The 26,742-nt window shown below is 45.8% G+C and overlaps 1 protein-coding gene across 1 annotated transcript in view; it reads right to left on the minus strand.

Annotated features, from left to right (window-relative positions):
* Positions 1-26,401, minus strand: part of STK10 (serine/threonine kinase 10) — a 967,310-nt gene extending 940,909 nt beyond the window's left edge. Inside the window, exon 1 of the mRNA XM_069651382.1 lies at positions 25,676-26,401. Coding sequence (XP_069507483.1) covers positions 25,676-25,831 — 156 coding nt within the window. The 5' untranslated portion in view covers positions 25,832-26,401. The remainder of the gene's footprint in view (positions 1-25,675) is intronic.
* Between the last annotated feature and the right edge of the window lie 341 nt (positions 26,402-26,742).

The following is a 26,742-nucleotide window of genomic DNA, read 5'->3' on the forward strand; positions in this document are numbered from 1 at the left end:
TCGCCTTCACAGCTGTCACCAGCAGGGAAAAACGCAGATGAGAAAAGGCATTTTTACAATGGTATTGCAATTACTGTTGCAAAACCGTTCTTTTGTTAGCAATCCCCTTCTCAGGCTTTTTGTCAATTGGCACAGTGTTGGGATATTTCCAAGTAAAGGACTCCCCCACCCCACACCCTCCAGTTACCTACCAAATTGGTATGTAACCTATACATTCAAACGATTTAAAGGTACATTTTATCCATTAACTTAACATGCAAACAGGTTTTGCTTTTTATGTGGCTAGTTACATGTTCTTATCAGTAAGAGCAAGCTGAAAGTGTGTGGCAACCACTATACACAGCTGACCTTACTGCAAACATTATTTGAGTGTGTGCCTTAAAGTGCTAACATTACAGTGTTGTGAAAACGGAAATGTTTGAACCTGCATTATGTTGTATTAGTACCCAGCAAGGGCGGTGTTGTGGCCTCCCAGCCAATGAGTAAGCGCGGAACGGGGTCCTTACCACACAGGGAAAAAAGTGAGGCCGCCATCTTCCCTCGCCGGGAACAAAGGTAAGTCCACTCCCCATGTCCCATGCCCCTTTGCCCTCACCCCACCTCCCTTTTCCACATATCTGCTTCCCTCTCTACTCCAACCCCACTTACCTGCATGGCTCTGTCCCTCGCTAGTGCCGGGAAGAGTACTGTTCCCAACGCATCTCTGACACGCGATTAGCCACTATGGAATGTGAGCAGGGACTTGTCCCCATTCCATGGATGAAATTTAAAAAAAATATTGTTTCAATAGAACCCTCGGAGGGGGACATTACCGGTCGCTTTGCTTGGGCTTGTAATTATTGCCCCGGGAGCATTACCAGACACCTAATGGGCTCTATTGCTTAATTATGGGATGTGTGCTTTCCCATTGAAGGTGTGGCCCCAATGATGATATTAAAGCACTCGAACCCGAAGGGGGGGCACTACTGGTCAGGTAATGTCCCTGGGCGATAGATGCAAGCCTGAGCGAAGTGAGGGCTTTAGCGTTGCCCAGGGGCATTAACCAAACGGTAATGCCCCCCCTCAAGGGTTCTATTGCTATTAGTATCCCGACACATTGTACTGGGGTACTAAAAGCATTTTTTCCTCGAGTTGAGAAACAGCGTGTAAACAGTTTCTAAAACAGGAGAAGAACAAAAAGTAATAAAAACGGCAACCATGGACTAGGGAGAAGGGACTACAATTAGTCCCTTCTCCCTTTCCATGGCGGGCATTAAAAACATATTTCTAAAAAGTAAACAAAGGAAATGGCTGCCATGGAACTAATTTACCTTACCGTAACAACGTTTCCATAAGTAGATATGCATACACAAACATACATACATACATACATACACACTATGTGAGGTGAATTCTGTAAGTAATCACGGCAAGGCAGTATTATTGGAGTCTATGAAAGCCATAACGTAAATATTTGTACCAATTAAAGTAAATCTGTGATCAAGGTCTGAAGTGCAGAGTGGGCTATAATCTTCACTTCAGTGATTGATTGATTCATTCATTATTTATTATGCGCTTATACACAAGTGTTTCAAAGCATTACCATGCATGGCAGGGGAAGACAGAAGACAAGACAAACGATCTTACTAGGCATGGTACATTCTGATTAACCAAAGTAGGTGCTTAAACAAAGTAGGTAATCTGCAAAAATGGGATTTCATAGACGTTATTGATTTCACACTATTCAATCTTCCTTACAATCGGGCAGATTTATTGATTTTTATGGACAAAATAGTGTCCCCTTGTACTCCGGTTTGTGACCCCAGAAAACATCATGTAGAATTGTGGTATTGTTGTACTAACTTTCCCTCCATTCCATAACAATTGATTTGACAGATACATAGGCTCACAAGCCAGTCAGTGCACCAGAAATTCTAGTACAGCGGACGGACTGCGGTAGAGCCAACATTTATTTTCTCCCCTGTTGCTGCCAGTCAACGAAGTTCCTTGGGCTGTCCAGAGTACTCCCCCACCCCCCAGAGTCGAATGAGCAACTATTTAACAGAGTGCTAAATAATAGCCACTGGCTAGTACATATTGAACTCTTTGTGAGTAAGACGTGTTGTGTGTATACGTAAAATGTAGGTGGCGAGAGATTTATGGCTGGCAACTAGCTTGCAAGTTGAAATGTTACCCAGTCGTCAATATGCCATATAATGTTATTTAGTCCTGCACTGCACACCTTCTTCTAGTTTCATAGGGTTTTGGCGTTTTAAGATCTGCAAGAGGTGGGGTAGGCTTAGGGGGGAGCAGGATAAGGTTAATTTATAGCAATGTTGATATGTGCAGGCCTGACATTATAGGGCTTTCTGTGGTGTGTGAGGTTTACATATTTTGCAAGTTGCTTGGAGCAGTGTTTAATGAACACTCCAGATTGCGAATGTAAATTGTTTGTGTGGTGTGGTGGATTGGAAGAGGGAGTTGGACACGCTGAGGACATTCTAGATTATCTTTAAATCAAACTATTAGAATAAGGCCCATCTTGCTCCATTGCTAGAATAACCTATGTGAGGGGTCAGAAATGAGAGGCGGATACAAGGTTGTAATTTTATTCTACATGAAAATGGGTTGGAATAACACCTCTCTTGTCCTATACTAAAGGAGGATTCCCTGCCTAGGAAACTAAACATAAGAAGCAGTCTGTGTCAAGTAGTTAGTAACTTAGAAACAGTCATTGTGTCCATCCAAAACATTCTAAAAGGACCTTCACTCTAGAAGCACACAATTAAGGATGCAAGGAAATGTCTCCGAATTATGTTCAGTGTACAGTGTTCATAAGCAAAACATAAGGATACATTCCAAAAAGTGTTCTCCAAGGAGAAGCCATTAGATCCAGAGGGTGGTTCCCTTCCGCTGAATTGTTAAGTTGGATGGAAAAGTCTCTCTCTTAAACAATAGTTTACAGTATCACAAGAGTGTCTCTTTAGCCAATAGTTTTGATGCTTTTACTCAGAGTTTGAAAGTTCTTGTTCAACCAACATATTACATAATTAGGCAATAAGCCCCGAGCCTGCGGGCCATTACCGTATAAGGTACTGCCTCCGGGGGCCATAGTTAACGTAGTCCACAGGGGCATTACCTTATGCGGTAATTGCCTGCAGGTGAGGGGCTTATTGCCATTAGTACCCCGGCCCGTTATACCAGTGTACTTAGGCATTTTTTATTTTGTTCTGAATCGCTATTCATGCTTCTTGCCACACTAGTCTCAGTGTCATTGTTCAGGCGTCTGGCCCACCGCTCTGCAAGCATGGTCACGCCACCACCAGGTAACATTGCTCCTTTCTTCCTCCTTGTAATGCTTCCCTTGCGGCTGTACACACCAGCCCTCTAGTGCCTCGCCCTGGACTTCTCTGTCTCGTTGAAAGTTGCAGGCTCTGCAACCTGCCTCGACTCCACCTCCACAAGGCATGATGATGTCAGGGAGCTTTCCCTGTGCATCGCACTCTCTTCCTCTCCCTTTGCTCTCACCCGTCCCAGTTAACTATGCGTCACTCGTTAAAGAGACACCTTCCGTTCTCTTCACATATCTGTTCTTCAGCCAAATGTAAAGATGCCACGCTATCCTTTATAGCAGACAGTCTCATGTATGCGGCTATGGTAGTTGGTTTAGGGAGTTCCGCACAGGAATGGGCATGCTTATCCTCACAAGGGTAGTTTCACCCAGTAAGGGTCCCAGTTGCCTCGACCCCTAGGGAGGGTCTTGCGGAGCAGAGTCACCTCCCTAACCCCCTGGCGAGGAGTGTCATCACAGTGGTTATCTGTGGGGTCTGTCAGAGTGGTTTTTAAGGGTTTAGGGGGATGCATAGGTCTATCTGTGGTGAGTTAGTGGGTGTATAGAGAGATTTTGTGTAGACACGTATAGTGGAGATGGGGCGGGTGGAGAGGACATAGATAAGCAGGTCCTTAGTAACCACCCCTCACCCACATGCAACCCTGATAAGAACTGCCACTTCAGATTACTGCTCCAAGTGACCTTCTGCTTACACATCTCCCAAATAACAGGGTGAAAGAATTGTGGACTGGCACATTTTAAATTCAATTCAAACGATGTCCTTATAGCATGATTTGCAGTTAGGCAAATCATTTTTCAAATTCGGTTGACATCAATTTGCATTCAATGCAACGAGACTGCGGCTGAAATTCTGACAATGCAGAATAGAGAACATACCAAATCTGAGCCTGTCCTTTCCCTGTGCTACTGAAGTGTAATCTTACTTTTTCGGCTGACAGGCACTGTCAAATTGTAGTACTCATTTTATGTCGGTGGCCTGAAAATCTGGTCACCCCAAATAGACTGCCTTGCCGCTGACCCTTCTTTCATCCCACACCACAAACGATTCCCAAAAGACCCGAAAGGCTCTCCCTACAGTGACAGCTCGCTCACCCACTCAGCGAGGGTCTGGCACTAAAGCACAGACAGAGCGAGAAGAGACAAGTGTGGGAGAGGGAGAGACAAAGGCCTCATTCCAAGTGGGGCTGGGCATTAAAACTTGGTAGTAATGCAGTGGTAATGCCGCCCAACTACGAGTTTGGAGGTAAGGTGGAGGAAAAACCTCCAAGAAGCTGGAGGTAGATCCTCCACACTACTGCCAAATCTCTGCAAATTCAGCCAAATTACTGCCGGTGGTAATCCCACCCAAAATCCCCATGGACTCCAAATAATGGGGACTAACCCCACTTGTAATCCGACGGTAAATCCACCAGACCAAGTGGTGGTAACAGTAATTCCGTTTGTCAGATTTACCACCTGAGTACCGGCAGAGTGCGGGAGAGCGAGAGCCCGGCAGAGTGCGGGAGAGCGAGATCCCGGCAGAGTGCGGGAGAGCGAGATCCCGGCAGAGTGCGGGAGAGCGAGAGCCCGGCAGAGTGCGGGAGAGCGAGAGACAAAGAGTCTGGGAGAGGGAGAGACAAAGAGTCTGGGAGAGGGAGAGACAAAGAGTCTGGGAGAGGGAGAGAGGGAGAGACAAAGAGTCTGGGAGAGGGAGAGAGGGAGAGGCAAAGAGTCTGGGAGAGGGAGAGCGGGAGAGGCAAGGAGTCTGGGAGAGGCAAGGAGTCTGGGAGAGGCAAGGAGTCTGGGAGACGGAGAGACAAGGGGTGTGGGAGACGGAGAGACAAGGGGGAGAGAGTCCAAGATTGGCAAATGATACGCAAGTTACAGCTAGGACCCTTTATTTATTGGAATACCAAGTACAGACGTTACGTTATTGGCTGTGTACCTCAAACTACTCTAAGACAGCCTCACATTTCTAATAAGATATCTATGAGGATACATACGGGGTCTGTTGAGAGCTACAGGAGGGAGACTTGATGGTGCCAGTGTTGGACGGGGCTAGGCAAGACAGATGCACACATTTTTGTTTACAGCACCATAGTGGACCCTTCTTCAGATCAAAACCAGGGCCTGGAAACAGCAGGACAAGGGCAACATTCTAGTTCTTCCATGGTGCCTGTGCATCTTCAAGGGCTGTAAGCAGGCTTACACGGTTAGGTGTCATGTTAAGCGGGTGCTCTTCCATTCTCTCCTTTTTGGAATCACCGAAGCAGCGTTCAGGCCTTCTCACATGTCGAGCATTACCAGCTCATTCAGTGCTGACTTTTACTTTGTGTTCAGTACTTTGTGTGGCGCTTGTAGTCATGCAATTATAATAGTAAAACACAATAAAGTAGCAGAACAAAAAGCCGGGGAAAAGAGAAGGGGGTGAGCTAATCTCGTTTGACATAAACAGAGGTTAAAGCGTACACACACACACACATACACCAAGTAGTGGAATAGTGTTAACTCTGCGAGACAGCCAGGACAGAACATTATCCCAACAGGCTCGGTCTGATGTTTGTGGAAACTATGAAAAAGGGTGGAGATCAGACCACCCCTAGGTGTTTGCACATTAGCTACCTCTGCCCCGTACGCAATGGAGCAGAATAAATAAATGGCACACACACACACACGCCAATAAGGACTTCCAGCAAGTACCGAGTGTGCATTCCAAAGGCATGCAAAACCTGGATACGCAGCTACCAACACAGCTGAGCACTACACCGCGCCCTAGTCCCCTGGCCCTTCCTTCCTTGGTACTTTATTTTTCACAATAGCGAATTTAAATGTTTAATGATCCTAGTCCTCGATATTAACAAATCTAAAGTGTAATATAGGATGACAAGTGAAGCAGCTTATGAAAATGTTTCAATGAGCAGAGAGTACATGTCTTACTCCGAAAAGCAGTAAAACAGGATTATATTTTTGAGACAATTGCTACTAAGCCCCAACCACTTACTACTCTCGCTGTCTCCTCCATACCCTGCTACCCCTGGCACAAGACTCTCATCCTTTTGTGAAATGACTAACAGGCAGGCTCCGTGCAATGCCCGAACCCAAAATGCTAGTGTGGGCCAGTTTTTTTGGTCAAAGTGGGCCACATTTTTGGCCAGGGTGGTCCAGTTTGATGAGTTACTTCACCATGCAGCTAGTAGTTTTGACCATTGTTACTGAAAAAATATTCTTTAAAATGCACAATGTGCATCACATTTTATCAAAAAAAATCCCCTTTGGGTACTACTCAAACAGTCTGTCACAAAAGGAATCAATTGCCATTGGAAACTCGGGCCATTTTAGTGCCCAGGACAATTGTATGCCCCAGTCCGACCATGCGTGCAGCTGGAAAAGACCACTACTGAAAGCATGCCATGAGAATTCTTAATCTCCAACTCACCTGGATACTGTATAATTTTCAATTATGTGCCTGCGGGCGATTCCTGTGAGCATTATGCACTGACATCTCAAAGAAAGTGATGACAAACAACCTTAAGTAGTTATATATGTTGCAAAATTATATGATTTCAAAAATATGTGTAGGGTGTGCCCCTCTGCCTGTATGCACATGCCAGCTCGAAATGTTCTTTTACAATGACTTGCCAGGCACACTGAAGGGCTATACACCTCCCGCTGCCCTAATCCGATCTGTTCATTTTGATCTCTCTGACAGAGCAGTCCAAATAACTTTTGAACAAAGACGTCTGCATGGTCGGGCCAGCTGAGAATGCATGGGGGCACATTCACTGGTGTAGCGGGATCCCCTGCAGTGCGGGGGCCCCGCTTCATCGTGTTCTGAGCTGGGCGTGGGCAGTTAAGCTTCAGAAAGAAATTATTTCTTTTTGAAGTCAGATTGCAAGCCCACCAACTTGAAAAATAAATATTCCAGTTGTGGTGTGAGATGGATGTTCTCCGGCTCAACTGTGCATGCCAGGAACCAGGAAGCTCTCCCTGCTTCCGGGGTCCTGTCGGCGTCGAGTGTGGGAGCCAGAGGCCTGCCCTGGAGAGGAGTTACTCTGGGGCGACAGATTCGAGAAACAGCAGGTAAGAAATAAAACGTTTCTCTATATGTGTGTGCGTGCGTGGGTGCTTCAAGCTTATATGGATGTGTGTGTACATGCAAGGGTGTGTGTGTGTGAATGAGTGACATGATGCATGGGTGGCAGGGTGCACGTGTGGAGGGAATGGTGTGTGTAAATGAGCAATTGAATGTATGTGCAAGTGTGTTTGTGCTGAGGTGGCCCCCCAAGGAGGTGATTTTGCTGTGTGAGGAATGGTGGTGCTACGCTACTAAAGCATTTTTATCCATGATAAAGCAAGCATGATAAATGTTATTACGTGTCTAAAGTGGTATGTTGGTGCAGCCAGTCTAGCCATTTCTTACTGTGCCATGACATTTATTACTAGAAATCACTGATAAAGCAAGAATGTAAGTGTTATTACCCGCCTAGACTGGCATTTGCGTGCAAGCAGTCTAGCTATTTCTTACTGTGGTATGTCATTTTTCACTGGCCATCAAGAGTAAAGCAACCATGATAATAATTATTACATCCCCAGACTGGCCTACATTATGCAGCTACTTTGGACATATTTTCTTATAGTAGCATGGCATTTTTAATGGCAAAGCCAACAGGACCATGTCCTTACGTGGGGGTACAGCCATTGATCGGCAGAGCCAGCCTGGACACGTTTTCTTATGCTTTCATTACTTGCAATATGGGCAGAACAAACACAAGACTGTTCCCATTATGGAATAAATTGGTGCAGCCATCATGGACATGTATGGGCAGAGCCAGTCTGAACATGTTTTATACTGGCATATATATATTTTGTGCATAGGCCTCATGAAAATGTTTTAGGCAATTGCATTATCCTATTAGATTTTTGGTTTGGCGTTACCCCACAAAACCAATTGCAAACTGTATGGTTTTTCCCCAAATGTTTCCATATAATGTTTGCTGTATAATGCACCATTGCAACCCATTATTCAAACATTTTTTTCAGCTTGGGGGTTCCCTTTGGTTGGCCCGCGGTCCCTCGCTATACTCAGTCGCTTTGGCATATTTATAGGAAATGTTTATGCACTGCAAATAAAAAAATGGGTATGTGTATGTGTGTGTGTGTGTGTGTGTCTGTGGCATGTATGTTTCCTTACATGTTTTACTGGTATTTTTGGGCAAAGCAAACTTGATGAATGTTATTTCATGGAAGGGGGCTCAAGGTGGGGGGTTTATAGCACAATGGAACAGACAGATTGGTACACTTCCTTGGAGGACGCGGGTCCACTTGTGCAGTGTGAAGGCATAACGAGTCAGACAAAGACAACAGGTTCAAGTTTGTTAAACAAAGTTTTTAGTAACTGTAAAAGGCAGGGTGGAGTAATGCCTAACTTGCCCTATTCTAAGGTGGGATTTCCCTACCTACAGAAAACTAAGGATAGTCTGCGTCAGGCAGTCCAAAGTAAAACTTCTGCCTGTGTCAAAAACCTATACTTGCCCTCACAACTAACTGCATACAATGTGTAGGGATGTCGCCATCAAAAAGGAATAGTGTTCAAAGTAAAGTTGAGAGCTTCTTCTAGCTCTTGGCTTGTAATCCGCTTTCCCTTCCCCAAGTTCAGAATAGTTTATCAAGCACTGGAGTTTCCTTCACCAAGAGTTCAAATCTTCCAGCTTTCAAAACAATACTTAACTTCAGAATCATCAACAAGGTTATTGCATCACACAAGCTTCTTTATAGGGGTGTCCAGTGGTTTTGCCATTCAGTGTTGACCCGGTCTAGGCGCAGTTGTCGGACCACATGGTCCACCCATTACAGGTCACGCAACCGGTACCCCTTCTTGACTGCATTTTCATTAGCACCAGTCTAATGCTTCTCCTTAGCAGTGATGCTTGATTCATTCATATGTGGCACACTCTCCTGACAATGTATTATGGCTTGGTTGGCTACCATTCCCCTTGTTACACTTTCTTATGTTCCCTTGGCGCTTACCAATGCTAGCTTCCTTTTAAACACACAGTTCCTTGAACTCTTAGCTTTGGCCAATGCTGGATTCCCCATATCATAACTCTTGGTGCTCTCTTGGCTTTGCTAGTACTTGTTTCTCAGTTAATACAGCTCCTTGTATTGTGGCTATTGCCAGTGCTTTGTTTCTCATATAAATCAGTACACTGTTTCAGTACAGTTCACAAACTTCTTTTCAGTAATATTCACGTTCAGGAGTGCTTTCATTTCGTTCAGTATTCAAAATGTGTCATATCTGCTTCAACTTGCTTTCATTCACATATCAACGCAGGTTTCCATTTAAATGAATGTCCATCACTTTCTTTATATGTCTGCCTGCCAGCCCAGTGTTCCCCCTTTTAGTTTCACTCACCAGTCGGACTAACAGCTTCTTGTGAGGTCTTCCACGGACACGGTTCCTCTCTCTCATGCGGTACCACACATCTTCTCCGAGCGGTCTTCTGCGGCTCACGCACGCCCAGCAGCGATTTCATTGTGACGCAGGACTCACATGGCCGCTTCCCTCTGTCTCGCCAGTCTCCTTCTTACGGTTTACCACCGGCCTCCAGCATCCCATACATTTGTTTCCCGCTGCATATGCTGTGCACTTTTCCATGGATCTCAAGCGTTCCTTCTGCCACACCACTATACCAGAGAGGTCTACCGACACACAGCAGTTTGTGGGCGTTGTGCTCCATTGCTCTCTGCTCATTCTAAAAAATACGAGACCACTCACCACTAATGCAGCAGATCTGCTTTGCCTTTGCTTTCCTCCTCCTCGTCCCAGTACCTAGCTGGGGTCAATATGTTTTTGTTAAAGTGAGGATGTGTTGTTCTAGTCGTCCTCCTTTTCATACTAGTAGCATACTGGTGTGTTTTGGAGCATATTTTAGGGGAAGCACAGGAAAATGGCCGACAAAAGCCTATAAAGGCTTGAGGGATGGAGGCTTTGTTGTGAATGGGCAATGGGGGGCCCCATGTCTCACCCAAGGATGTCCTCTCCCCACTCTCCAAGTCCCTCCAACCAGGTGATCCTCCTTCGCATATCCACCCACAGGGTCGGGATCCAAAAGCGATGGCCTTTGCCTGGCCAGCTGAGAAGAAAAAACCGGGGAAAAGAAGCGAGGATGCCCTTAGGTTCCTCAAAGCAGTCAACAAGTACAGGTTTTCTTACTAAGGCATTACATGGTTTGCTGGGTGTTAAGGACAAAGTCAACATGAGTGTTCTTACATGGTGGGTATTTGTACGACCAAACAAGGCAATTGTTCCTTACTGTAGCATGGTCAAGAAACACTGTTCTTTATCAGTGGCTGGGTGAACCTTCATAAAAACAATATATAATGAGACACACAATACAATACATCTAACACCAATGTCATCTAATACTTTTTTTTTTTTTAAACCACAGGATTTGATTCCAAATATTGATCCAATGCATTTCATATCAGATGTCCTTCTGCAGGAATCTGCCTGTATCATATCTTCTTAACTCCAGCCCATAGGGGAAGTGGCCATTGGGGTGTGCGCACGTCTCCTGTCGCACATGTTCACTGTTCGTCTTGCCGGCAGCGAGTACCTTGGCATTCTGCTGTTCTCTGCATGTGCTGCTTGGCCTGGCCGTCTGCTGTGTAGCCTCTGTTCGCGGGACCCCTGGTGTGTCACCTTGGGGCTCTCATGTGGTAAAGAAATGGCTGCCACTTGCTGCAGAAATGCAGAACTCTGAACGTTGAGTTCTGTCGACATGGGGGTTCCTTGATGTTCAGCCAGGTGGCACGTTGCACCAGAAATGCACCTCAGATTAGAAGGTTGTATACGAATTGTTTGTTTTACAATTGCTCGAATTACAATTGACCTTTTCACAATTGACCGAATTGTGAAGGTCAATTGTAACATATGTACGGGGGGGAGGGAACCCCCCCACCCAATATATATATATCTTACTTCAGCTGTCGTTTCCGCAGTTGGTGGAGGAGCACTCCTTGGTCCCAAAATAATTTACAGAATCAGGAAACCAAAATGCAAAATTGTTCCACTTTATTTAGGTATCAAAAAGGAAAAATCCATAAAATCATTGCACATCCTCATGGCAAGAAAATGTTTTCACAAGCCACTCACATTGTGGCCCTCCCAAGGTAGCTGGCGCATAGTAGATGGAGTCTATGCGTTTCACGGTCCACTGACCGCTTATTCACAACTAACCATATATGTCAACTGTGAAAAGGTCAATTGTGACCCTTTAAAATGGGTCAATTGTTCGAATGAACAATTTGGGTAACACCGATTAGAATACTGATTTTTTTTTTTTTTAAAAAAACCTTTATTTGTGACCCTTTCCCCCTCTACCCCCTCCCCCCCCGCTGGCAGCTTTTCGGCTCAATGGGGTCCTTAAATGTTTCTCCTCCCATCTCCCTCTTTGCATCATTGTGCCGGGTGCGAATAGGAGGTAGTGATTGGAGGGCTTGCTTAAAATCATGTGTAGATGGCATGCTGAATATTTTAATTCTTTAGGTGGCAAGTCGGTACAGTGCGGTTTGAGCTCTGAAGTTGTTTTAGTATGCCTATTACAACGTCCCACAACACAAATATGACACCTCTGCGTGTGTGAGAAATGTGACCAAATGCAGGGCCGGTGTGCACTCAAAAAGCCTGGGCTTTTTTGATATTTTTTTAAAGAAATGGAATGATGGGAGATCAACCTTGGAAAATATGTGGGGCTAATCCACACACATTTTCCTATGCTCACAGAACTACAAACACATAAGTACTCAGGGTGGACACAGCCTACAGGCGCAGTCATCCTGTCATGTCCAATTGGAATGGGACAGCCAGGAATACATTAAAACAGCAAAAGGAGGAGGGCAACACATTCCTGCTGCCATGGCCAGCCTAATTAAACATCAATGGCTCCATGGATCCACTCAATCATTTGTCCGCCTGCTGGTGGCAGCGCATACTGATGAGAGTTCATTGAAGCAGGCCTGCGGGAGGCCTGGTTGCAGGACTGACAGAGGGTACAGGAAACCCAACACCCTTTTGATATGCATCTGTGTCAACTTGAAATCAGCTCCCATCCCCTAGTATGAAGGGCAGTGAATGTCATGACTGGGACAACTGTTTACAGTGGTCATCCCCGCAGGGGGACCACATTCAGGAAGGTACGGGTATGTGATTTGATGGAGACAGAAAGTCTGTTCTTACCATAACTTCAAGGTAGACCTGCGCTTTGATAAGCAGCCACAGAGAGCTCAATGAACCAGAGACACGCTCCTGATCTAAAACAGACAGGAAGATTGGTGGGACTTAATAGTACATGTTGTCACCCCTTACCTTTCCTGTTGCAAAGCACTCTGGTTATGACCTCACGCATAACACAAGATTGTTGGTGGGGACCCAGGATTGATTCAATAAGGTAGGCTTAGCCTGCACCAATCTCTCAGGCTCATTTGGCCTTAAAAGAGGGTTGAGCCGCTCTTTTGGCAGATCATCCGACGACTTCAAAAGGAGTAAGAAGGAGTAATTTGGACCCTGTCTGAGGGTGCAGTCTACCTTACAGCTTCCGCCAGTGAAGAAAGGCCAGGATCTCCAATAGGGAAGCAAGATCTCTTCCCCTAATCACCTCCCAGGCAACAGAGGGATATACCAACCTCAAAGGACTGTCCAGCAGCTCCAGAATCGGTACCCAGCCAGCACACAGCGTGTCCTGCTTGGTTCTGCCAGCAAGCTTCCTAGGTGAGATGTGCCAGAGAGTCTCTGAACAAAGCACAAGACTGTTGCCTGCACTCTATTCAGCTTTGGCCTGTCCGCCTTGAAAGGAGGATACGAGCCCTGCAAAGAAGCTAGGAGTACCACAACAAGCATCAACCAGCGTACATCTTTTAAAAGGACATTTCCGAAACAGTCGATCCCTCGAACCGTGACGGGCTGCACCACGGACTGTTGTCATGCAGCAGTCACTAAAGCTGTCCGAGACGCTTCCACCAGCGTTCCTGATCCACCAACCAGCACAGAGACGATTCTTGACCCTGAGCCGTTGCGTAGGGCAGCCTGCAGCCGTCCGTCCAACCTCACTTGCCGAGTTGCCCGATACCCGCAGCTGTCTCCCATCTTGAACTCTGTCGCAGGAGCTGCAAAGCGTCCTGCAATCAGCTCGACGCTGTCCAGCATCAAGATAATCTCAAGCACCAGGTACATTGTGGTTCTGTCCCCCTGGTCTTTCTCGGAAGGCCCCAATGATATTTACGACCCCTTGCTCCCTTGGTGCTGAAAACAAATAACCTTGAACGGTTAAGACTGATTGCTTTACCGACTACCCTCCTGTCAGTATCCAGAGTGCATCCCTTTGCTTCTTGAAACAGTCGGTCCTCTGTGTTCCTTTACAGGGTGGGTTGTATTTTGTAGTGTGCTAGAACTGTCTGTTGTAATAATAATAAAGTAGATATTTATATACAACCTTGACTGGACAGTCCCTCTTATAATTGGGTAATAATTGTATTTTCACTGTGTTGCAACTAACCAACGATACACGAACTTGCGGGGATAAGCCTGCCGTTCCATCCACGTTACCAAATTGGAGAAGGGGGTTTATAATTCACTTGTGTTTCCAATCTGTTTGGATCCCTTTTGGTGTACTAGAGCTGTGGGGATGACTGATGGACCCCTGTTGCCCAGGAAGTTTATTCGTCACAGTTTTGTTGTTCGGCTGATACTTGTTTCAAGTATCAGCAGAACAACAGTACTGAGACCCCTGATGTTCTTGCAAAGTGTGTTTAAAGACTGTGCCCGGCGGAACGTGATCCTTTAATTGGCGCTGGGCCAGACTGATACTTAAGTTTACAGTGTCTCAGGAGGGTAGCTCACGGGCACCGCACTCGCCTTGGAAACAAGACGATGCGGAGCAACACAGGTCCGATCCCCGGGTCCGCCCCTAGAAATCTTTGGGTATTAAGCGCGTTATACATGAGCAATTACAATTACAAAACAATTATATGACACTAAGCTGGAGCCTCCAGCTCAGTGTCATGTAAACTGGAGGCAAGGGGCCCTTTATTTGCTGCGCCGGGGGTGCCCTTGTGCGGCTGCTCCCATCAGCATGGCTCACAAGGGAGACGTACCGGCCTCAGGGACGTCATTTAGGGGTCACCAGACTTCGCTACTGCAACCTCTGTGGTCTACATTGCGACCTCTAAAAAAAAAATTTTTTTTTGGTTTTTTTTTTGTAATGCAAGCTCATGGGCTGTGGCCAGCACCATGTGGCTCTTTACTTCTGGAGTGGCTGACTTTCTTGTTCAGGCCCCTTAAAAAAAGAAGAAAAATAAGAACAGGAGTACCACAAGTCTAACACTTTCAGCACTGACCCTAAATAATAAAAATTAGGAATACCAAATAATGTGTCTTTCTGGAATTCTATAAAATAATTGCTAGACTCATTAAAAGGTTTATTTCAGGCACACTTCAGGGGGTGAGTCGCTGATTTAGTCTGTTCTTAAACGCCTCAACTCGGCCTTTCATCCTTCTGAGATCGATAAATGAGTACCAACAGAGGTTGGGTGATATTGGGTGTATATTTTTTCTATATAAAGCGCTTAAGCGTAAGTGCTATATAATAACACATTATCATTTGCTCATGGACGTCTGCTTGCATTCACAGTAATTTGGTAATATGGGCCTATAAACACTCTTAGCGGTACATATTGCGATCCATTCTTGTAAGAAATTTACATCACATTATAGTGATATCGTAACCATATTTTTCATAGTGTATAATGCTATGTGATGCCAGTTCCTGTTTTGTCAACGGGTGAAAGGTTGTGTTCCATCGCTTCCCGCGATATCACTTCGGGGTGGGGTCAAATGACATCACTTCCTGTGATGTCATCAGGGGGTTAAGGGTCATGTGATGTCACTTCCGCTAGCTCTGGCATTGTGGTGAAATGCTATCCCTGGCCGGCTTTAGGGCAGGGCAGGCCGGGCAACCGTCCGGGGCGCCATTATGCCCCCGCCAGACCAGCTTGGGGAGTCTTTCAATGACTCTGCCGAGCTGGCGTAGTGGGAGGAGTGGCAGAAGCCCTATTGTTATTAAAGGCGCACACGGCAGCGGGCGCATTTAGTAACAATAGGGTGCTGATGCAAATGCATCAGCACCCTATTGAGACGATTACCTTCCCTGCTCCGACGTGGGAGCAAGGTGGTTTTCATTATAATGGGGCGCTCATCCATTAGCATGAGCGCTCTATTCCAGTGATTAACTCCATGCTCATGGGCCGGAGCAGGGAGCTAAAAAATAAAAAAATAAATATCGCTCCCCAACCCGGCATGGACTGGGGGCACGCAGGGGAGGGGCGCCAAATTTTACTTACATAGCCCGGTGCGCTGCCATCGCTAATGCCGGCACTGAGGGGAGCCCCCATATTTTGTGTTTCGCCACTGGGCATATTTCAAAATAACGTCTACAGGTCCACCTTCAACTGGAAAACCCAGCTACCGTATCTTGGCAACAAAAATCCACTGCTGTGGTATCAAAAGGTTCAATTGTGTGTTCTAATGCAGACAGCTTTCTCATATTTCACAACATGTGTGTCTTCTTCACTGCCCGATCATAAATCTTCTTGCTCACCATAAGAATATGTTGAAAAGAATGTGGCTTCCTTACTGAATGAGCGCAAGTGATCACAGAATAAATGTGGCCTTGATGCTGTGTCAAATCCTAAAAGCGATGCAGAGGGGCTGGGGAATGTTGGGAAGATTATGGCCGGACGTGTTTATTGTCTCTGCATAGCAGAGAAAAGGAAGATGTACAAACAAGCGTCTGAAGCGCTAAATGGGCAGATCAAATCGCGAAGGTTTCCCTATAGTGACGCAGTCAGACTCACCGCCCACGCTCCAGGCGCAGGGGCTCCTTTCAGTTGGGAAAGTTGGAAGTGCCCTGGGGTCGTCCCTGTGCATGATGCAAAGATTGCAGAATCGGTTTGGGCTTGTGGGTCAGTGTCCTGGAAGCCACGCATGCCCAATCGGACTGTAAACAAAAGGGGATGGGGGCAGGAGGGGGGGGGGGGGAAACAGCACTTGCACACACTTTGGTTTTCGGTGTTATTTGCAGATACTGTTGCTTGGGGTTCGGTCCTTGCATTTCCGCCGCTCAGTGAAGCGGCCGAGAGCGCTGTCCGAAGCGTGGTGGTCTTCACTGCTGTAGGATTTCTTGTGCGCAAAATGAAGGGCGGCTTTTTGGATCCGTGTTCTTTTTCCCGTCGTCATTGGAAAGGTGCGGTGTCGCTTAGCATACTGGTTAACCGCAAATGATCTACTGAGGTGGGCTATGTGTTATCCAAAAGCATCTCAGCAGCTCTGTCCACTCCACCCTTCAAAGCTGTAGACGGGGGAAGCGCAATCTGAAAAGGAGGGGGGAGATTGACGCTCCGTGGGGAGCAGAGGTGCTGGGGCCGCGGCACCCTCTCCCACAAGATCCATATCTCAGAACCTGCCGTGAAAGCAAGAGTTTGCATTTCAATAATGCCCCGCATTTAAGCAGAGCTCAGCGGATGGCTGCGGCAGTGAGCTACACAGCAGGTTCTTCCGGTCCCATAGCTGCAGCGCAGGTGCCACGCGACACAGGGAGTCAACTCCCTACAAGATCACAGCTTTAGGTTCCTACAAACACGAGCTGCCTCTTCTAAGCCGCAGATAAAGACATTTCCAATGTTCATCCTGCTCAAATTCACAACAAAACGGGCATCGCACAGCACGCGTTTTGCTTTTTAAGATGTCTGGTTTTTGGAAAAACTTTGATCACCTTATTCATAAACTACATATCTGCATTTCTGGGCGGGATGTGCGACAAAGCAAATGACGCACTGAGCCGCTGACCAAACCTCTTGCATGTAGAGGTTTCTGAAGTACACTCGCAGCAGTGCTACAGGATTGGCTGCCGTCACCCTGGAAGCGCATTTCACAGTGACAGGATTAATGTTTCCCCATCATCTACGTGGGTGCTGGAAACACATTTCACAGTGACAGGGCCTTACAGGCAAAATAAAAAAAAGAACACATTTGTGAACTATCCAAGCACAAGACTATGCAAACATATCCCATCAATTGCACCTAAAAAAGTTTTGGGAATCAGGTCCTATGAGTCAACAACATCCCTGAGCACTTCTAAACACCATTTCCAAGACCCCAACATACATGTGAAACACGAATGCTAATAATACCTGCCAAAGAAGTGCAACAATAAAGGGGCACACTGTCTGCAAATTATGCATTACTTAGTCTGCAGCCAGTAGATCTTGTTTTACAGTGCGTTATGTGAACTGGCGCAGTGTGCCGGAAGTCCCCAAAAACTGCTCCCGGGCTAGAACGATACCAGGGCCCATTCTCCCAATGATAAGCACCCACTGCGATTTCTCCAGCGAGTGCCACCGGAGTCTGAAAGCGCTATGCAGAAGACTTGGGCTAGTTGACAAATGCAGGCACTGAGCAGTCGATGTATAGCTGTGAGAGGACTGCATTTAGGGCATTGAGACGTCACCCTATGCGAAAACAGGACAGCCCAGGCCTCAAAGCCAAGAACCGGGGCGATCCACATGAGTATATATGACTTGTGGTTTTCCAGATATTGTACTCAAATATACAAATCTGTGGTAGGATTATGCTCCAAAAATGCTTCGATTTTGGGCAAAGGCGTCACTAACCTACAGTGGTCCCGTGTTTCACCTCATCTGCCTTAAGGGAGATTTGTTGGCAGACTGCAATAATTTGTTTATAAGGGGGGCGGGGAGATGACAACTGATTTGGATATAGGAATCTATTTATTTGCAATCTCAGCCAGACAGATGCATTCGCAATGTGAAGACTGGATGCAAAAAAAAACAATCTCAGACTATACGGGGTGATTCAAAATACATATTTACATGGTCTCATGATGCAATTTTTTAGGCAGGAGCCCCTTGCCAGGCTATGTCAAGCACTCTTGAGGGCATGTACCCTTGTGAGAGACCCCGTCTTCTCCCCAGGCTTAAAAAGATGCTGGTTTATGCATTAATTAAAAAGCCAAAACGGTACCCTGTCCATCATAGTGTTTAGCATCACTCAAGCGCCTCTCTGCACTCAGTTATTCGCTTTCCCATTCACTCATTTGGTAGAATGTATGCTGTGCTTTGGGTTGTATAGGCAGTGCTCAATAAATGACCGTTTTAAAAGAAATTCAAAACTCCCACTACCTGAAAAAATAGGTTCATGGAAACCACACATAGCCACCCTCTCTCCATTCAGATCTCTCAAACGCTTATTTATTTTAATAACATGCATTTGTATCTTGTTGGCATTGTGTTAATGACAATTGCCCACTCATCTTTCCTTCCATTGACCCGGTTTACATTTCATTACGATGTGTGCTAATTTATTTGTTTGTCGAAGGGGTAGTTACCCAAGATTTTACAGCGCATAGGAACAATAATAATGGTAAATGGCGCTATACAGATCACAATTGCAATACAATATGTGGGTGCGATTGTTGAATATAACCTGCCATATTGGTTTGGGAAAGCTCCACAACGTATTTTTCCCGGTCGCCATAGAGAAGGCTGTTGGCTGTCTGATATACACTATACAGTTAATCACAACACCATGCCCCACCATCCATAAAATTCATAGTTAACATGTTTTGCACCATATCAATAAAAATATGGCTCAACGCATCCCGAGACGATACAACAGTCCACCACACACATCAAGAAAGTCAAATCCGCAAACAACTTATTTAGCCCATTCAGTAAAAGTCTAAAACATGAGTGTATTGCTATGTAGAGCGCTCGCCTACCACCCCACGTGGCTGCAAGGTGCTCTGGCCTCCAACCAACTAGGAGCCAAACCTGCAGCTAGAGTCTTTTGAGGGAAAAGTCAATCATCGGGAAAGTTGAACATCTTCAGGGAGTCATACACAAGACTGCTCTCTTCACGGAAAGGGTGCGTGCGTGTGCCATGATGGAAATATCCGATATCCCTCTCCACCCAAAAGTTACCAATGGGTCAAAAAGGAGGGGAAGCTTGGAGGATGTCCAAAGTAGGATGACAAGTAGCTTCCACGCAACTGGCACAACACATTTCCAGTACAGGATCTCTATCTACACATCACTTGTATCAAGAGCACACTCCAATCTGGACTTTTACTTTCAACTCAACAATCTGGAGAAGAAAATCCTATCCCCATAAAAGCAGCTCAACAACAGTATGGACCCGCCTGGACACCATTACATGCTGCGTTTGTGGCTTGAATGTGCGCTCAAGGAAAGGTGGGCATCATTGTATTGGTGCCAGTGCTAGGCCCCAAAGAAAACCTTATCTTCAGGTCACTAAGCATTCCTGCTGCGGCATCATTTTCACACCACTCAACTCTAGGATCCTGGATAGAGAGTACAAGTCGGGATAATTGCACTCACTGGACCCGTATGTTGGCAGGCCAAAAAGAATATATCTTTAGGTGAAAGAAGCAGGTGTTGACTGCAGAGCAGAACGAGATACTGGTTTTTCCACCATCCAAGTCAATGACAGTTGTCATGGTTTTTAACCTTTTAACTGCCATGGGTTCTCCCCCCAGTGCAAGGCCTTTTTGGTGATTTCAGTATTTCACCATGCAAAGCCTTCTAACATGTTCTCCTTCATTAACCCCTTAAATGCCAAGGACGAGCTATCTCGTCCTTGGCACTGGGGAGGTAATCCCAAGGACGAGATACCTCGTCCTTGGCACTTAATTAAAGAGGTGCTCATGAACAAGGGTCACTGGTCATCCGGTCAAATGTTTACAAAGACTATCTACCTCTGTTTTTGGGGGATTTATGTTAAGTTGGTTCTGAAAAATGCAATGATTAATGTGAGAAAAGGGGTTTACAGAGCCAGAGGTTCAGTTCACACTCCACAGTGTCACGGTTGCGCACACATACACGCAAAAGGAAGGCCTGCTTTAATGTATGAGGGACATTATGATATGATTGGGTATTAAGCGCGTTATAAAAAACCTGACGTTTCTAAGCAGGGACCCCGGGATCGAACCAGTGTTGCTCCGGGTCATCTTGCTTCCAAGGCGAGCATGTTGCCGCTGAGCTGTCCTACTGAGAAAGGGGCGCATATAAACAGAAGCTTTGGAAAGCAGGAAAACCTTTACAGGACAGTATAACTGAAAAGCTACCGGCAGAGCAGACGGAGGGTCAGTCACATATAAAAAAACTCCACTTACCTGCACGGATCAAGATGCTATATGGACCACTAACGCCAATATCCCACTGACTCGATCCCAGCCTACAGGGAAAGTACCACCTTCCCTTACTGGCTTGGCCACCTATGCAGATACATAGGCTGGCCTCAATAGGTTTTCGTTTGCTGATGACAGTATATCAGACTGGGGCTCAGCCCTTACCCAGCATATATTACTTACAAGATGGGGTGGAGTGGGGTATTGAAGGCAGTAGACATGACTGGACTCGTTTCCGTTTTAAATAGCAAGCAAAGAACAATCAACAGATGGATAAAAAGTGTTGTGCCCAGGATGAGCTGACACTGCCTACTTTGGATGCCAATGAATGGAACCCACTGGCACCCACACAGCACAATACAAAAATTGCTCAGTAAGGGAAACCATTGACCCTGGGAAAGGTTCAGTTCAGAGCCCTTCATGCACCACAAAAACAGACATCACGTTAGATCTGGATTGGTCGCTTTTTTGAACAGTACATTCAGCCTTAAAAATGATCATATATGCCTCTTCCCACCCTGTTCCATCCGGGCTCCTTTCACACCAGGAATATCCTTTTTCTTTTCCACTTTTGAACCCTATTGACTTCGCACAGCTCACTTCAATTAATTGCATTAGTTTCCTGACCTCTCGCTCCATGCTCATTTGGTTGTCTCTCCCATCACATGGGCGATGCCTATTCATATGATAGCCCCCACAAAGGATAAACACCCAGACCCTTCTGTACAAAAAGAACCCCACCACTCCCAACAGCAAAGCATAAGCCACAGCCTCAAAATTTACAAAACAGCAGTCCTGGAACACAAAACAAATTCCTACACTGTACGCATCTCCAACACAAGCTCCACCACCAAAGAGCTCTTCTCTATACTCAGAGAACTGGAATCGTCCACCTCGGACACCCCAACCACCCAAGCTTACAAAAGCATGGTGCACGGTCATTCATAAAGCACCAGCTAACAAAATTGACTATCTCCTAACCAAAATCAACGCCTAAAGAGACTCCCTTGCAACCAAACCACACCCAGCTAGCGAAATCAACCACAGCAAACCTGTCCTCCCTCCTGACACTCCACCATTCAAGTTCACCAAAGTATCTCAAGAAGAGGTGTGTTATCCACCATCCTCCCCAGGGAAAACCTGTCCTGCACACTTAGTTAAACTATGTGCCCCCAATCTCACAGAATTCATTAACGCATCCTTCTCCACCAACCTTGTTCCAGCAAACACCAAAGCGGCATTGATCACCCCGCCTCCTCAAGAAACCCACACTCGACCCATTCATTCCTACCAACTAGCAACCTATTACCACAGTCCCCTTCCTTTTGAAGATAAAAGATTGTGTAGCGTACTCACAAATCCAATCCTTCCTTAAGCTCAACCACCCCCTTGGCCCTAGACAATTGTGTTTCCACCCCAAACACAGCACGGAAACCACCCTTCTGGAACTAAAAAAACAGATGGACATCATATGCGACTCTGGAAATCTAAACATTCAACTGCTTCTAGACTTATCTGCAGCATTCAATCAAGTTGACTGCAAAAAACTAGGTCAAAACCTAGTCCACAATGTTCACTTCTCACCAGAAGCCACCTCCTGGATCCAGTCGTCCTTATCCCACCGCACCACCAGAGTCTTCATCGGCGAAGAGTCAGCCAACGCCATACCTTTGCCACTCGGAGGACCCCAAGGCTCCTGCCTCTCACCCACACTGTAAAATATGTATACCAAACCCCTCTTTGACCTATTGGACTCAATGGATATCATGTGCACAAACTTTGCTGATGAGACCCAAGTCCTCATCTCCATCACTGGACATTACACTCAGGACACCACCACCAACAAAGTATCCAGCACCATTCAAAACTGGATGGTTACACACAGCCTTTGTCTAAATGATGATAAAATGGATCTCCTCATTGTAGGCTCACCCTCTTGACTAAAAACACTTGACAGCAGCCACTCTTCCATCTGCATTGATGGCATAACATTCCCAGTCCTTTAACAGGTGAAAACACTGGGAGTGTACCTGGATGTCGAGCTGTCAATGTCCAGACAGATTAACGATCTATCTTCCTCCACGGCTTACATCTACAGACTCATATCGCTCATAACCTGATAACTGTCTGACAATTGCACGTGCGCTAATCCTTTCCAAACTGGACTATTGCAACGCGCTCCTTCTGGGCACATCAGCTTCTAACCTATCCAAACTGCAGCTTCTACAAAATAAAGCCCTATGAGACGCTCTTAGACTAAACCACAGCAACCACATCTCTTCCACCAAACGTGATGCACACTGGTTGCCCATCAAAGCTCGGATTGTTTTCAAAACACTTACCCTGGTTCACAAATGCATCTATAAAGAAGCTCCGCCCTACCTCAATGACTGCATCACTCTGAAAATACCTAGGCGCGCCCTAAAATCCAGCGCCAGCCTCCCTCTTGTCACTCCCTGTTACAAAAGTAAAAGAGCAGGAGGCTCCAGCATCGCGGTTTCTGCTCCCACACTCTGGAACTCCCTACCCTCGTCCATGAGAAATGAACAATCCCACAACAAGTTTTAAAAAGCTATACAAAAGACACGTTTTGGCTAAATACAATTAACCCTGTTTTGCCATTACTGTTGCACTGTATAACTACTCACTGATTCACCTACTGTCTGTAACAAATGCTGTGATACGCTTGGGTGTTACACAAATGCCATAAATTAAAAGAAATAGTATCTGCAGGGCATGTGCCATCAATTCCTACCACCTCACTTGCCTGTCTTTTTCCAGTGGGGCGCTCATTACTTACGCCAGCACACCTCTCATTTTAACCAGACTTATAAGTGCACTCTTACATTCACACATTGCGTTAAAAGGTGTATTAAGTGCAAAATAAACCCCCAAAGACCTCATGCTGAATATTTTCTGGCTCTTGTGCTGTATTCCCCTTCCTCTGAAACAGGGAAGGCCACCTGGTTTTCAACTTCATATTAAGACTGTCCCCTAACGCACCAATTTATAGGCCCCGACTTAGCACCAGTTTCAGAACTCAGGGATTGCCGACAAAATCGCCATAGTCACCCTAGACTGATATGTGACACCAACAGACATGATTCACACAGACATCAACGCAACAAACCTGGAGTTGAAGGTGATGGGGTTTCCGACCCCTTCCCTTCAACCACACCTTGACAACCCACCACAATACAGCATACAAGATCATAAGCTCCATCGAGCTGTGTCAATGAGATAGGTGCCCTATGCAAATCCCATGTAATTTAACAAGATCTTGACACATCTACAGTCAATTACTGATCTATGCAGGTTAGCACTGGAAGGGTCATGTCTGGTTCTTAAATCACTGGATTTCTCACTGTGATAGATTAGATGAAAATAAACGCCAGTATAATGGATCTGGTGATGAATCCTAATATAGTCAAAAATACGTTATGGTCTTGTGATTGAATCAAGGCTGTGATGCCTTTCAAGGTGTATGTTTGCGCTTAATAAGTGCTTATCGTTACCATATCAGAACACTTCTAAGAAGGTACATATAATTCTCTTGCTCTACTCGTACATTATTTGGTGAAATTGCTGAATAAGAGGTGGAGCTCTTGTTTTATGAGAATGAGATTTAACCCGTTACATACCCTAGACATTCTTTGGTGCAAGACTCAAACAGGATAGGGGCTCTAAAGTCGTGTAGATACTGCCTAGTCCCTAACAAGATCGAGACCCTTGAGCCTTTATAGAATGCCCTTAATTCAACCCACTGAGGGAATCTCATGTTGTCTGATTTGTGAATGATACATCCATTATGTAAATGACATTTTTTTTAACGTATTCTGGAAAGGAGGCAAAAACTCTGCTAACTATTGCAGGTATATCTTATGCACAAAAAGCTTGTGGTGATATTTAAGGACAACTTAAAAAGGTCTTCAAGAATGTAAGTTCTTAAGTTCATTGAGGCTCACGGATGACTGGCGATTGTTGGGTTGTGTACTTATGAAGATCTTATCCATGAATCGGAGATTACTGTGCTCGACTATCTCAGACACAATTAATGTATTATTAATTATGATTGGTGTATGCAATTTTAATCATGGTGTAACGACACTTATTAAGAGAAAGGTTGTATGTAATAAGAATGTATTCCCGTTAATGAAGTATAGACTTTTATTGTATTGTTTGGAAAAAATGTGTATTTGTATTCCTTTTCTCTTATGTATTAACTATGAAAAGTGCATATAAAACCGTAACACATAAAAAAAGGGGAGGACTACAACTAGGAGCTGATGAACGATAAGATAACCACAGATGGGAGAGATAAGCTTATATAGGGTCTAGAAAAGCAGTAAAACAGGTTTATGGAGTTCACAAACAGGCTCTTTATTCCATTGTTGATATTGCAGAAAGGATTCATATATGAATTCTATCCAGCCCATCAACCTGTGGGTACGATAATAAAACTAGTAAATTGAATTTGTGGGGGAAAAGAAAGAATGAAAAGTTGGATGAAATACCAGAAATCATTCATCTTGGACACCAACCACCAAGCCAAAATCAAACTCCTTTCCGACAACTTTAACCTAAGCATCCCTTCATGCCGCACCACTAGGTCAAAACGCAGAACTTAAATCACCCTACCATGACCTCCTCCTACCTGCACCAAATAATGATCACGCTCTTTCATCTTTCCTGTATAAGGAACAGTGGTAGAATTAGCTATGTGAACACAAGCCTAGTACTGTCCAGGCAGAATAACCCCCAGAGCTCTCTACCACATCCCTCTGTATGCCAACGTGTTTATGGGTGTCTTACAACGCATTGATCTGTGATTATGTACCTTCACACAAGAACCCCAACTATGTTTATTTGAGTGTTTTAATACATGCCACACACAAAAATTCTGTTTCAAAAATCCCAGTTCAGCGTACAATACCTCTCTAGCCCAAATGTTCACCATGGATGTCCAGGGTGTGCCAAGCCATTCCTCTTGGCTTGGCACTGCTGCTTTTTGGATGTTGTACAATCGCTACTTTCTAGTTATGTGTTGCATACCAACCCACTCCCACATGAAATAATGGCACCCTACCTTGTACACCTTTCCAAAGGCGCCATCTCCCAACTCCCCCACCAACTCCCACTCCAGGGAGGGGTCCAGGTCCCGACGCACATGCTCATACTCCTTCAGCCGTCGACGGTCCATGTTGCTGAGGCGTAGAATGCGCCGAAAGTTTGCAAATGCCATGGCTAGGACTGTGCAATATAACAATAGGATTTCTGGGGGAAATAGTTGGGTGGTGGGTAGGGTACTAATGTAGCCCCAAAATCACCACCCTACTCATGAAAGGATTGCCCACTTGGTGCAAAGAGCAGGGGCCACAGGCCACGAGTGAGGGGGGTGCACAGCACAGGAAGAGGGGGCCACACCTGAACAGGTGAGTATGTGGCAGTGAAGATGGGAAATAAGGGTCCGTTTTAAAAGAGTGACAGGGCAGTTGAAGCTTGTGAATGAAAAGTGAGATGTCTCCGCAGAAGTGAGGTGGTTAGAATCTGGCAGCTGCTGCTGTGGTTGAAGTTGAGCTGTCAGGTGTTGGAGGAAGCTTCAGGGGGTGTGTGGGGGGGGCGGGAAAGCAGAGTTCATGGGTCATGTGACAGCGAACCAGGAGTGGATGCGGGCCGTTTCGAAATGGTTGAGTTGAAGGGTCAGGTGAGAGGCAGTTGTTGTCAAGAGGGGTGGAAGGTCAGAACAGCTTCTCCGACAGTGCAGCCTCTGTGCTCTGCTATCAGTGACCGAAGCCGAGCGTCAGCGCCTACTTCCCCCTCTCTGAGAGCAGAGCATGGGCGGGAAGAGCGGGCGGAGCCGGCCACGCCCCCTCTCGAACCGCCACGGATCCCTCCTCCTTCTCTTGCCAGCGTATTGCGAACAACACAGCCGGCGCGCCACCTGCCGGTTACATTGTAGTAAAACAACTTCAATTTCAATCGTACTACAAAGCCCCGCCCACTACCCCGCTCCGCTACGCTCATTTCATATCAAAAGAAGGAGGTCTCAATCAAGCGACTTCTTTTGGGACTATTTTCACCACCGTGGTTAGCTTTAACAAAATCGCATTCGTTTCCCGCGCAGGCCACCGTCTCTGCGGCAACCGCTGCGAA

Source organism: Ambystoma mexicanum, chromosome 3p (genome assembly GCF_040938575.1).
Source record: "Ambystoma mexicanum isolate Mex_15411 chromosome 3p, UKY_AmexF1_1, whole genome shotgun sequence".
NCBI classification, from domain to species: Eukaryota; Metazoa; Chordata; class Amphibia; order Caudata; family Ambystomatidae; genus Ambystoma; species Ambystoma mexicanum.